This window comes from Cyprinodon variegatus, unplaced genomic scaffold, assembly GCF_000732505.1.
Source record: "Cyprinodon variegatus isolate N-32 unplaced genomic scaffold, C_variegatus-1.0 Scaffold2, whole genome shotgun sequence".
Taxonomy (NCBI): Eukaryota; Metazoa; Chordata; class Actinopteri; order Cyprinodontiformes; family Cyprinodontidae; genus Cyprinodon; species Cyprinodon variegatus.
In genome coordinates, this window is record NW_015150455.1 from 1,158,876 (window position 1) to 1,173,051 (window position 14,176).

Consider the following 14,176-nt stretch of genomic DNA (forward strand, 5'->3'; position numbering starts at 1 on the left):
CACTCATGTTATTTTGACTGTGATTGGAAGAAACCATGCAGGCAAGGGGAAAACATTCAGACACCAGGCTTGGATTTAAATGCATGACCTTCTTCCATGCCAGCAGTGTTAACAACGGTGCAAGTCACCCTGCTCTTTTTAGCTTAATAAGGTCCAAGTGCCTTGATCTATTTGGACTACATAGATTTGTGTTACATCTACTTATTATAGGGAAAAGCTGTAAAGTATATAGTTTCTCTTTTCTCATCTAAAATCATTATACAATTTAAAAATTGTCCCAACATATCGACTCAATTCAATATTAAGAATTAGTAACACCATTAACTATATGGTGACTGCACAGTGACACAGTGGGTAGCACTCCTGCCGCGCAGCAAGAAGGTTCCAAGTTCGATTCTCGGCCCAGGGTCTTGCATGGATTTTGCACGTCTCCCTGTGCATGACCTGTCTAGGGTGTACCCCGCCTCTTGCCTGTAGACAGCTAGGGATGGGTACTCGCACCCCTCATGACCCCAGCAAGGATAACCATGATGGAGTATATGTTTTTTGTTTTCAGTTAATTGAAAAATTCAATGCAGAATTAGACAGTTTATTTTTTGCGAACCGAATAAACTGTTATTGCGATTCAAGGTTTCTGAATGCGTCGTGTTTTTATGATGAATGTAGCGACAAGAAACTAGAGTAAGTCAAAAAATGCCCTGATACTGCCCAATTAAAACAGAGCATTCCATATAGAAATCCCTCGTAATTCAAAAACTTGAAAAGTTAAAGTAATATTGAAAATGACATATGTTATTGATTATAAATCAAAATGGAAATAAAATCCAAACTACAAAACCAAATTTTTTTTCTTTATTTTAATTACCTATTATTTTAAATGTCAATCACCATGTGATATCTGCAAGAACAATTATAAGACTATATATATATATATATATATATATATATATATATATATATATAATTCAAAGTAATGCAGATAAGATGCTCTGTCCTGAATACCTACAGATTTCACAAAAAAGGTAATCAAAACAAAATCATGGAAACTTAAAAGACTCAAAAGATAAATAGCAGATAAGGAGTATGTCAAAGCAAATAGCGATCTATAAGCTCTCTCATAAACACGTGTACTTTTCTCAAACACCGATTCTGACTTAGCAGTTGTAAAATACATGTCAAGCAGAGGGTGAGGATACAGAAAAAAGTTGAACACTGTCTCATTCGTCTCTTAAGGATTGGGAAGAAACAGAGCACAAAGACTCAGTATGAGGAACATTTTATTCTATTTCCCAAACTGCCTTATTTGGAATCATGCATTCCAAGATAAACAGCCGTTATACCTGGATTTGAAAACCTTTAATGTCAAAAGACAAGAGACGTCAACAAGTTAACAGTTCATGCAGTTTAAGCCCTGTCCTTATCAAACAGGCCAAGTATAAAAAGATATGTTTAAGAGACACAAACCTTAGAAAAAACATAAAAACTAGAGAAAAACAACAAAAATAGGCTTTAAATTTATAGCGCCTGCTTACATATTTGTTTGCTGTACAGCACTGTACTCAGTTATACCAGGTTAACTTCAACATTACATGCTATTGATCATGAGAAATGCAGCAGGACATGTGGACATGTTCAACAGCAGGCCTTATACTTACGTGTGTTGTTAAATAAAGCGTTTATTGCTCTAAGGCTCCTGAATAAATACATAAATAGCATAATTTAAAAAGGCACACAGTGGAAATATTTTATCAAAATATAAGATTCACATTTAGCAGATTTTTCCTTCCAATTTGCTTAAGCAAAGGGAAGAAAAGGTGAGTGCTTTTACCAGCTTTTTGTTGTCATATTTCATATGTGCCATCAAGAAAATACAATTTAAAGCAAACCATTAAGGGGAAAGTACCCCATTTCTCTCTAAATGCTGTTTAACAAATCCCTCTAACAATATATGTACTCCTGTCTTAATCTTTGCAAACCGTTAAAAAAATAATGGTCCAAAACTATGAAATACAGAAGTGGGTGATCATGTGACCCACTCTTTTCATGTATTTGAGTGTTTTTGTGTGTGTGTTTTTTTTTTTATTGAAAAAAAAAAAGACCTGATCATAAAATATAATTTGGGAGTGTCATATAAAAGATTCCAGACTGTATAAATAAATCTCAGCAACAGTTCACGGAAGGTCAAGCAAATTTTGTTCATTTAACATGAAATATTCTAATGCTGAATAAATATTAAATATTCATATACATCCAATACTGATCGCACTTGGATAAAACAGTCACTTCTCGCTTGTCTCCATTTTTTTTTTCTTCAAGCTCTTTGGTGAACAGTTAAAAATGCCGGTGGGAAAAGGTGACCATTGTGGTTTTACTGCATGCGATCTGTCTGGAGCTGCTGTGGCTGATACTGGCTGAAGGCTGCAGCAGCTGCAGCGGCTCCAGGTGTTGCAGCAGTGGCGAGCGGCTGTTGGACGGTGTATCCATACCCGGCTGTAGTCATGTAGCTTGTGGGCGCCGGCGAGGCAGCGTAGGGGTACTGATCATAAGCGGCAGCTGCGGCGGCGGCTGCAGCAGTGGCAGCAGCAGAATACTGGGCATAAGCCGCTCCAGTATAGTCAAGGTATGGGGAGGTTGCAGCAGCAGCAGCGGCTGTTGCCGTAGCAGCAGAAGGTTGTACATGAGGGATCACCACACTGGGCTGAACAAAGGCCTGAGGGTAGACGTAATGGGCCGGGATCCTGTTGGGCAGAAACATTCACAGGTTTAGAGAAAAGCATCAGTCTGTTGTCTTCCAAACTTTGAAACTAGAATAAAAAAATATATATTTATACATAAATACTCTGGAAAACTGAAAAGCAGGTGCCAAATATGTCAATCCAGTCCTCAGAGCACAGCAAATCCATTCATTAACAACTGGAGGGGGGGGTGGGGAGAGATAACCTCCCTAGAACTGAAAAGTTAAATAAAAGCAGCAAAACCACAAAGAAACACGGGTGCAGCTTTTAATTCAGAAAAAAAAGAGAAAAAAAATGCACCTGAATCGAAAACACTGTGAGACATTTTAAGAAGCCACGGCCAAGCTCTGCACCACAGAAAAAACAAAACAACATATTTGACAAAATGCGAGCTTGTCACTAAAAACACCACAAGTGGACATTATTCTCTCTGTCCACCATCTGGCAAAACACCACACATACTGGCATGCCCACACATGTTAATACGTCCTACAACACAATCACATCCGTGTCTGAAATGACAGCGTGATAAGAATACAGTGGATCTTGAAGAAAAAATAAGAATAAAAAACATTTATTTAATAAGTATTCAGAGAGAATGTGTCACAAAAGGGAATTCCATCTGAAGTTAAAAACGTGAAGGTCAGAGGGATTGCAGAAGTATTCACACCCCTTGAACTTTTAGCACCATCATACAACCACAATCCTCAATCCATCTTACCCAAGTATTTTTGGCTTTCTGTAATCAATGGCATCCTTTACCATATGGATCAAATGGTAGCCGTCCTGTCAACAGAATTACCAACCTGAGCTGCTCCTCAAGAGTTAACATTGACTTCCTGGTTGCTCCTCTAAATTATGCTCTCTTCTTTCAGTTTTAGTGGATGTCTGCATCATTGATGCTTTCCAGTTGCGCTAAACTCTTAGGGATTTTGCATAACAACCTAACCGCGTTTCACACTTTAAGCCACCTAAACCCCTGACCTCAATCTGGGTCAATTAAATTATTTACAGATATTAGAGAAACAGTGGGTAAAATCAAACACACACTGTATTCTTAAAGTAAAAAAACAATTATGTTGTTTTGGTGTAATTATTTTTTGTTATGGATAACAATGTTCATGTTTCTGTTGGCCTTTCACAAAACTGTTACCGTAATAATATTAGACCAAGTTTAGCTGGTTTGTAGTTGTAAACAGTGGAAACTGAAATAAAATGGTTCAGGAGATCTGAATACTTTGGCATAGGCACTTAAACGGGAATCTCTGTATCTGGGGAGACTTGTCCCCGATTCCAATTTGTGCTGAAGTCACCCTCAGTGACTAAACAGAGGAACAGGTGCGAAACATATCTGTCCACAGATAAGTGCCCCCCTCCCCTCTTTAGACACATTCCCCACACAGACATAGTCAACTTGACTGACAGGAGAGGCTGGGAGCATGCTATTTTTGTTCCCCTTGTCATCTCAAAAGGACAAGCTGATCTTATCCTTCGGTGCACATGTTAGAGTGCTGGTCCCTGCCCTACGGTTTCATTTACATTCCTTAATATTTTATTATCAAACCTCAAGAGTCCCAAATAATTGGGACACAGTTGTTATGATGCCTCTTTTTAGAATGTATAAGGCATTTGGTTTTTAGTCATTTGTAATCAGAAAATATAAAAAACAAACAAAAAAAACCTTTTATAACTTTTCATTTTCATGCAAAAAAGAAGTGAACTACTGTTGTTCAAAATCAGAGGAACATTTCATCATCCTAAAAGTTGAGAGCTAAATAAAGGTGCTTTGTAAATAACCAGAACACATGGGTAATCCCCAGCACATAACCCAAAGCCTTCATGGGCGCATGGCTCGGCACACCTGTTGCCCAAAGCTGAAACGGCCCCGTCTGTGCCATACATTATTAACAGTGCGCTGACTGACTCCTATTTTCCAAGAGAATTTGAGACGCTGTGGAGATCACTGTGGCCAACAGCTGCTGTCTAACTGAGCCCCAGGTTCTCCGTGGCCAACCTAAAGTCTGATTCAGGCATCTTGTCGATCTTTCATGGATTCAACGAATGAATAATCACATCTAAAGTAGGCAAGGGCCAGAGGTGGGTAGAGCACCCAAGAATTTTACTCAAGAAAGAGTAGCACTATTTTACCATTTATTTACTCAAATAAAAGAATAGTCATCCAAGAAATGACTCTGGTAAGAGTAAAAAGTAATTTTCCACCCCAAGTTCTCAAAAAAAAAATTATCAAACCAATCTTAATAGTAGGTTATGTAATCATGGCAGAAAAAGAAGGAGGTTTACTGCATTTTAACCTAAACTCTAAATAGCTCGTTAGTCTTAGTGGGTAGAGCAATCAGAAATTCTAGTCAAGTAAAAGTAGCAATACTCTCACAAGAATATTACTTAAATAAAAGTTAAAAGTATGGCAAAATACAACTACTCTAAAATAACATTTTCCTAAAATTTACTCAAGTAAATGTAACTGAGTAATTATAATTATGAGATTCTCATAGTATGAGTATGTAAATATGATATTCTGACTGCATGATAAACTGGGTTTAACATTCAGCAATTATAGTCCTACTGTTGCTAAAATAAATACAACTTTTAATATTAAAGTTCTTGGGCTGTCATTCAAGTTGCTAAAATATAAAAATGTCCTGGATTCTGTATAATCTTTTAAGTAAATACAATTATTGTGCAGAATATTAAACCTTTTTGCTCTTTATTGGGTACCACACATATATCAAACATGGTATTAGACTAAATAGTGAGGAAATCTGCTGTTGTAGTTAGCAAATAGCATCCTTATGAATTGTTTAAAATTGCCTGTAAAATGCACTTTTAACCCTCATAAGATAATAGGTGTTTTCCTTATTTTAGTTTACCTTCATTGATTTGGCTGTTAAAGCATTGGTATGTCTCCAGGTGTTGCATGTTAACATGTTTTCTATAGTGTTATATATTCGTTTTAGACTTTAGCAAAATGGCTAGAAATAATAAAAGTGAAGAATGATTAAAATGTATTTTAATACATTTTTAAATACATTGTAAAATCTGGCTTTACAAGGCAAATTGTTTTTAGAGCTTAAAGTGGTAAATAAATAGAAAATAAAGGCATGAAAATAAATTTTAATATAATTTATTTGAGAAGACTTTGACAACAAGAGAGGCATTCTTGGCTCTTAGATTGTGTTTTGGGAATCTTTCCTGTTTTGTGTTAATGTGGAAGTATGCATAAATGGTATATCAATAAATGGTGTTAATCCCACATAAAATCTGATTTTATAACCAGATTTTTTTTTTCTCCAAAAACCTTACTTCAGCCAGCTTACCGGCAGTGTACAGCAGCAAGAGGAGGTGTTACATTGAGCTCCATGCTTTCTCTTACATCTCATTAAAAATTATTTTAAGACGAGGAATATTATGATATGAACTGGTCCAAGTCTTACTTACACTCATCTACAGCCTGAGGGTTGTCAAAGTCTTTACCATTGTTAAATTACTTTCTTCAAAAACAGAATTTGTTATTTTGTGTGTTAAATCTCGTGTAAAGTCACACTTTTTTTTGCCAGATTCATCTAAATATACAGTTAAAGAAAAAACAGATGAGTTTGGGGAATCTGTTGATTTGATCTCAAAATTAAATTATTATGTTAATAAGATAAGAACACAGCATCATGGGGTAAGGTGAACAGAAAATCAACTCCCACATGCAAGCCAGTGTTTGTTTTGTTGCAAGGGATGACAATTTTAAAGTAACACGTTGTGAATGATCTCCGGCCCGCCCCTTGCACAACAAAACACGTCATGTTAACTAGAAACCGAGAACCAAAGAAATTAAAAAACAATAACAAAAAAAAGAGAAACCACAAGCGCACAATCATTAAAAAGGGAAAAAAAAAGAATCAACACTCCATTGCAGAGTTATAACTCCCTATCGAATGTGTTCAAATCTGCCCCTTCTGCACGCCCCACTTCTCCCCACTGCAAGTAGAAATAGGCACACAGTTAAGCTGAACACCACATCATACTGAAAACAAGGCACACACCAATCTATGTACTATAAGAAAACTGGAAAAAAAAACAAACAAAAAAAACAAGAACAACCAAATACTTTCCATGCATCTAGTCACCATTGCGGTTCGTTTGTGTATGTCACAGTTTACAGGTAACACTTTAGCGCTCTGCCCAATGCAGACTCAGCTATTCCTTCAAATCATCATGTCCCCCCATCAGCTATTTTAACCGTTACCGAGCCTGTCAGATCAGAGAGAGACAAGACAGCATGGAGTCAAGTCCTGCAGTGGCCCTGGGACATATGTGCACTTCCTTCACAGTCAACCCTCAAGCAGAGGAGCTCACATAGACACTCACATGTCCTCATTCATGTGGGGGAAAAAAGGTGGAGGTAACAATGTATGTAAATTCAAAAAAGATATTTGATCTTAGCTTGTTTGTCCATTTTTATACAGACAGATTTTGTAAGAAAAACAGGAGTTTCATTGCTGATCATACCCATATGGTCTTTGGATGAAGGCAGGGTGGATCTGAGGCACACCAAATGCAAAACCTAAGATAAAGAGAGAGATTTAAAAAACTGTGACTTAAAATGTCAAATGTTAAGCTAAATGGATGATATGCTTCTTTATTTAACATTTATTATAAGTTTGGAACCTTTATGAACTTCTGCATTAGTCCCACAGTTTGTTGACAAGGTAAGTAGGGTAAGTGTATTTATATTCCTCACCTGGTTGAATGACCCTGGGTTTGGCCCCCAGATAGGCCAGGTTCACATTGGCTTTCCTTCCATCTATAATGGGGTTGGGGTCCTTACATGCTCGGTCAGCTGAGGCCCGATCTGCCATGGTTACCTTTAACAGTAAGTAGGATCAGAATTTGGTAGTCAGAAAACACTTTTTGACAAGAATATTTGCAACTATGCCGCTCTTTATATATATATATATATATATATATAAAAAAAAGGAAACAAGTAGCACATATTCAGGAATTTGTATGAATCAAAATGGTTAAATATCTACTGCTGTAAGGAGAAAGAAACATTTTTAACTCAAATATTTGAATGCACAATTGCTTGTTAGGTGACACAACTGTTTATGAGGTTTATCAGGTAGGAATATTAGCTCTTTTATAGCACTTTCTGAGTCCCTTTACAGTACAATAGATCAGGAAATTTTACAAAACTTAAAACTTGAATTAGGTTGTAGTTTTTCCCCTTTTCTTGAGCCAAATAAATGTTTCACTAACTGCTGCTGCCTATATATATATATAAAAAATACTACTTAAGCAACATTATCTTCAAGTGATGCTTTATAGTTAAACTTCTCTGAGAAAGCTAGCTATGGATGACAAAGTGACTAAGATGATGCTTAGATAAACATGGTATGACTTGCAAATAAAAAGCTATTGAGAGGTATGTGCTAATTGCCTGCTTGTGCGCATAAGAATAACAACGCCGCCCAGAGAAGAACTACAAATGACAATGTCCATCTGAATACTGTCAGAATTTCAGTTTTTGCAGTTTACAGGCAGAGTAATCTACACAGATATTTATTTTTATATCTCATCTCGATGACAGGTTTTTCAGGTCTACAAGCTGTTCATCTTTGACATGGGTAGTTCTAGATAGGGGCCAACAGGGGCCAGAGCCACTGTCGAACTGATGCTCAAGAAGGAACATTAAAATTTCTTGTTAGGATAAGTACTGACACAAACTGTTCACTGATTGGTCGATTGGATCAATTAAATTTTTTACCTTTACAGTTTTATTTTAATAATTCATTTTAAAATTAAGATATTTAAGTTGTATCTAGGGTGTCCAGAGTGGTAATAGGTTCTTTGGTTCCATTTCTGTCTTAATATACTGAACAATAAACTAATGCCATATTTTATTTATTTTTTTTGTTTAGTGCCCCATTGAAACCAATGCAAAAATAAATAAATGAAAATAAATACCAGGGCCCCTAGTTAATTTGGTCTTGAACTTCCACATCTACATTTCTCCTGAGTTAATCCTTCTCACTGGACAAATACATTTTTGACTTTTTGAATAAACAAACTGAAAAGTACTATAGAGACAGAAAGCCTGAGTGATCCAAAGTGACGTCATTAACCTTTGGCAATTTTTTCAGCTTGCTTGCTGTTTTTTTTTTCCTCATGTTTTTTCAGTTTTAACTGTTTCTCCATTTTTGCCATAAGGATTCATGTATTTATCAAAAGTGTCAGAACACAAATATATGTGATAATAATGATAGTCTGCTTTTAAGAATAAAGAATAAATGTTTTAAGATATTGAAATATTTTTTTAATTGAATTAAATCTGAAAACCCATCAGCCTGTAACCCATATCATAACATGACATGCATCTCAAAAACATTTCTCCACATCTTTTAAAGCCAGTCAATATGATTTTTTTAAAAGTTTTTTAATAAGTAGGCTACTTGTATTTTTTTTTTTTTTTTTTTTGTTATATGGCTTTAAAAAAAAAAAAAAATAAAATCATAATTGAGTTTTTCCCCCAAATCATCTTGCAAATATAAAGTCGGAACATTTATGAAAATGTCAATAAACCTGAGAGTTTCTTTACATGACAGCCCGCAGGCCTTGAAGGCCGTTTGATGAACAGGTTTTTACTTACAAATCCATAACCTCTGGATTTCCCCGTCTGTCGGTCGGTGATAACCACAGCCTCCTCGATGTCTCCAAACACTTCGAAATATTTTCTGAGGCTGGAGTCCGTGGTGTGATAAGGAAGACCTCCCACGAAGATCTTGGTGAAGGTGGTGTCTTTTTGTGCCGAATGCATCATTTGTTCCGATTTGTTTAAATGTAGTTTTAAAGTGAAGTTAAAGAGAAGGAAAGGCGCGTGGTTGATTGGTGAGGGGGGTGAGCTGGACTGACAGAGCAGAGCCAGGAGGATCACACCTGTTAGTTTGTTATGAAGCTCTCCCAGCTGTCAGCTCCAGTGACACAAACTTAACTCCACCCATGTCTGTGGACCACCACTCAGAGTTCAGGCTACCTACTGGCCCACAGCTGCTGGGACAGCCAATGGAGGCCAGAGACAACAAAGACTTTGGAAAAAGGGCTTTCTTTCTTTTAGGGCTGAAACAATTAATCGTTATAATCGCGATTAATCAATAATTTCAATAATCGTCAACTAATTTAATAATCGATTAATCGTGCAGCTATAGGGACTTTAAAACAGGCCTTTAGCTGACAGAGCGACCTACTTAGTAGAGTAATTATACCAAAATTGTCAAAAATGTATGTAAACATTTTGCATTCAAGATAAAAAAAAACAAAAACAAACTTTTTCATCTGTTAATATGCCCTATCCAGGGGCGGAGCTGGATGGGGGGCCATGGCCACCCTTAGCCAATCATTGGCCACCCCTACCATTTTTTCCTCTCAAGTACAATATTTAAAACTGTTTAATTTCATATATACAAAAAATTACCTGACAACAAAAACATTGTGGTTAATTATGCACACCAATATACCAACATTAGAGACGATTAGTACAGAATTCATGCTTTCAGAACTAGATTTTGTGTTATATGAAATAAAGAGAAAATGTGTCTCTACAAGTCATCTAAGAGTCTTCAGTGAAATCATAGATACCGTGAATAACTATTTTAATAAAAACCTTGAAAATTATCAATTCATGTAGATATTAGTACTTGTAAATATCAATTTAATGTAGAAGATTGATAAAAGTAGGTAAGTAATGACGGTGGACAAGATGTTCCCTCCAGAACGCAAACCTCCAAAGAATTTTATCCAATATAGCTTTTATCCCTGACTGCATGATAAACCTTTTGACCCTGAGGTTCTGGTGCCTATCCACCTTTGGCCACCCCTCAGTATACATTGTATACATCATACTCAGTATTGCCACCCTTATAAAAATTTTCTGGCTACGCCTCTGGTCCTATCCAGAACTCCTCAAGTGGAAAAGTTTTAGTTTCACCTGGTTTAATTTCATAAGAAGTCTTCTTCTAAGGAACCTTTTGCCATCTGATTATTAATTGAAAAACTAATCAACTATAATCTTTAAAAAAAAGGTCTATAGCAGTGGCGGTTCTAGACAAAATTTTCCAGTGGGTCCCAGGGTGGGGTTTATGCTTTTTTCATGAAGAACAGGGCAAAATAATAACATACCCACTCACCAAAAAACAAAATTAAAAAACAACAGCACACAAATAGGAAAAGAGCACATTGTTACTATACTAACAGAGCCACAAAGCCAAGGTGGGACACTTCTGATCTAACAGATAAAAACTTTGATCCAATCTTAGTATGGTTGGAAATAATGACATGTCTAGGCAAAATAATATATTAAAAATATCCCTTAAATACTTGTATTTGTCCTTAATTTGCAAAGATAATAAGCATTTAAAATTAGAGGACCGATATGTTTATTTTAAACCTAAATAATTTTTTACTATCTGCAAATTGTTTTACCTCTTTAATTCAAGCTAAAATGCACTAACTTTAAGAAGCCTACTTATATGAAAATGTTGTGTGTGTTTCCAGTACAGGGACCATAACATGTTCTACAAGGGCACTAGCACCTGTCTAGAGCCACCCATGTTATTTACACCCTCCTCTATGACTTGAATAACTTCAGCCCAAAATGTAATAGTAATGCTTTAAGATGTAAATGTAATAAAAGTTGGGCTAGCTTTATCAGTTTTTCGCAGGGGGTTTTCATGCAGTTACACACATTTCTTTAAAGAGTGACACTAACAATGTGAGCTCCTTTTCCTATATAAAGTAATATGTTTTTCCCAATAGGTTGTAAACTATACACATTTATGGAGTTTTAAGCTATTTTGATAATTTTGTTTAACCTGCAAAATATTTCTGATTGGGCTGTAAAGTTAGCTGATTCCTGGTGTAAAACATTCCTGCAGCAGTCTGACTGCTGCACAAAGTGGAAGTATACGCCTGCCTTACATCTCTTTAGTACAAACTGCAGCTGCAAGTTCCTCTTTTCCATCAACATCAGAGCAGGCTGTTGTAATCACAATCACTTGTATAAAAAGTCAGAACAATGGAAAAGTCCTGGGGAACCATAAGACTTAAGCAAAATAGTTGATTTCTACAAGGAGAAAAAAAATTATGAGCCAATCGTAAACCACACTTGATCTGAAGACCTTCATTTGAAACGTTTAACATTAAATACAATTATTCAAAAGTGTCATTACTTTGCCAAGATCAGGAAGAAAACCAAAGCACCTTCTGATGCTTTTCTCTCTCTATTCTTCCCCCACTCCAGAACTCCAGAAGTTGTTGGGAAACTGCCACGGATAAAAGTTATGAAACTATGTATTCACTCATATGGAAAGTTTTATAGTCAGAGAAGACAGCGTTAAATTACTGACTAGTCAAGGTGCTTTTAAATCCAGAAGACTGTACTGTTAAGCCTGAAGGTAGTAGCATCATGCTTTGGGGCGACATCATCACAGGATGGATGGACAGGAAGATGAATGGATTATAGATAAATGGATTGGCCGTTGGATGGTATTCTGGACGATGATTGGATCCCATAAACTAAAATGATCCTAAGGCTGGATAGATTGATGGATGATCAGCAGGATGGATGGACCCTAGAATCATTGGATGGAGAAGGAAACTGACACATTTCCATATTCATGTAAATAATGTCTCTCTGCTCTCTTGTAACCCACTTTCCTGTCTACATACTTTAAAAAATAACAAAATAAAGGCCATAGAGCCTAAAAAAATGATTGCATAGGAAATAAAGCCCTCTGGCTGAAACCAAACCTAACGAAGCAATTCACTCCACCAGTGTTAGAAATGAGCAGACAGCACACAGAAACTGATTGGAAATGTTCTATTCTAGAACACTGTGTACCAATTAAAACAAGATACAATATAAATACAATTCTGTACAATACAATAGCGGAAATACTATGTTCAGAAACATTTACATAAAGAACTCCTTATTAGGGAGAGCAGCTTTGTTCTCTTCTTTAAAGTAAGGTCTTGGGTTTGTTTTATTTAAGTGAAACTGCAGCTTGTTTATTATCCTGGACACAAAACCTTTAAAAAAAAAAAAAACAACTTTCAAGGAAGTCTTATCCTCTTACCTTAACCAACCTGTTGTTTTTAATTATTCAACAAATCCTCCATTAAAAGGAGGGCTCGAATTCTACACTTCAGAAACAGTTCACAGGTATCAAACTCTTTATACGTCTCTCTGAGTAGTCATGATGGGGGGAGGGGTATTTGCAAATAACAATAAGGCGTGTATCTTATATCGGGACCTCTTAGCGATGACTAACAGTCGTCGGGTTAATATTTAATGAGTCCTGTACGGAAGACAGTCGGTGAGCTTCCCAAGAATCCTTTCCAGTGCAACCTTTCCTCATTCAGTCTCAGGCCGAACGGGGAGTTATTTCCTCCACAGTGCTACAGTACATCAACAGGACGATACATTTACGTGGCATTGCTCCTACAGATATGGCACTAAGCTTTACTTGGACATGTCGATTTGTAATGAGTATCTCCATGTATAGCTATAATAGAAATAAAACAACTTAACACTTGAACAGCAGATATGGAACCGTAGTTCTTTGGTTAGCCCTGACGTGACATATTGATGTAAATATCAAAGTTTATAAACAGTAGTACATTCTTAATCTTCAAATCCCAGATCACTTCATGATGAGCCTCAGAGAGGGGCGCGATCTGCAATATAAAAATATTACATATATTCTCCAGAAGCAATGTAAGAAAACTTAGGCGGATAATATTCCCAGATAAAAGGTGAGCCCTCTATAAAAATATGACAATATAGAAAACTCAAATATGTGCATAGTGATTTTGTTCTTTTTTTTTAGTGAACAGCAACTACAAAATACTTCATTAAATGCACAGGTAAGATATGCCTTTTAGCAAAGCATCCACATCAACAGAGCACAAGGGCTCTGCGACATGAGTGGTCAGAAATCAGCTTTCAGAGTCGAACAATGCATGTGAGGGAGGGGGGGCCCTTCTGGGTCCTTGCTGCTCCCCAGAAATCAGGTTCTTCTTTGGGTCCTATTTGATGAAAGTCTGGGGCTCTGTGTCCATGGAGGGAGGTCCTCTGGTGAGTCGAGATGGCTTCACAAACACACCATGGCCCGGGGGACAGCGGAAATACACCCTGCCCTGGACAGTCCCATTGTGCTTACCTAGAGGGGAGCACAGCTTATTACTAATACTATAGGGAACCTGGACTAATATGTAGAAAAATTAATGAAAGTCAGCATCTGAGACACTAAACAATTGCTTTTTAATGCTGAATGTATAGCATAAATAAGAGAAAATACTAAAAAGATTTTATGCACAACCATTGTTTCAGATAGATAGATAGATAGATAGATAGATAGATAGATAGATAGATAGAT

The 14,176-nt window shown here is 36.5% G+C and overlaps 2 protein-coding genes across 6 annotated transcripts in view; both read right to left on the bottom strand.

The window, feature by feature from the left end:
* Positions 1-978: 978 nt before the first annotated feature.
* Positions 979-9,687, bottom strand: LOC107082323 (RNA-binding protein 24-like). Its single transcript, XM_015370944.1, has 4 exons — positions 9,394-9,687; positions 7,486-7,609; positions 7,254-7,308; positions 979-2,738 (listed from the first exon to the last, which is right to left on the bottom strand). Exons 1-4 carry the CDS (start codon positions 9,562-9,564, stop codon positions 2,369-2,371), a joined length of 720 nt encoding a protein of 239 aa, XP_015226430.1. The 5' UTR covers positions 9,565-9,687; the 3' UTR covers positions 979-2,368.
* Positions 9,688-12,604: 2,917 nt separating this feature from the next.
* LOC107081851 (kinesin-like protein KIF13A) overlaps positions 12,605-14,176 on the bottom strand; it is a 54,852-nt gene continuing 53,280 nt past the window's right edge. For all 5 annotated transcript variants that reach the window (XM_015370200.1, XM_015370191.1, XM_015370209.1 and 2 more), the window contains one exon: positions 12,605-13,960. In XM_015370200.1, coding sequence (XP_015225686.1) covers positions 13,827-13,960 — 134 coding nt within the window. In that variant the 3' untranslated portion in view covers positions 12,605-13,826. The remainder of the gene's footprint in view (positions 13,961-14,176) is intronic.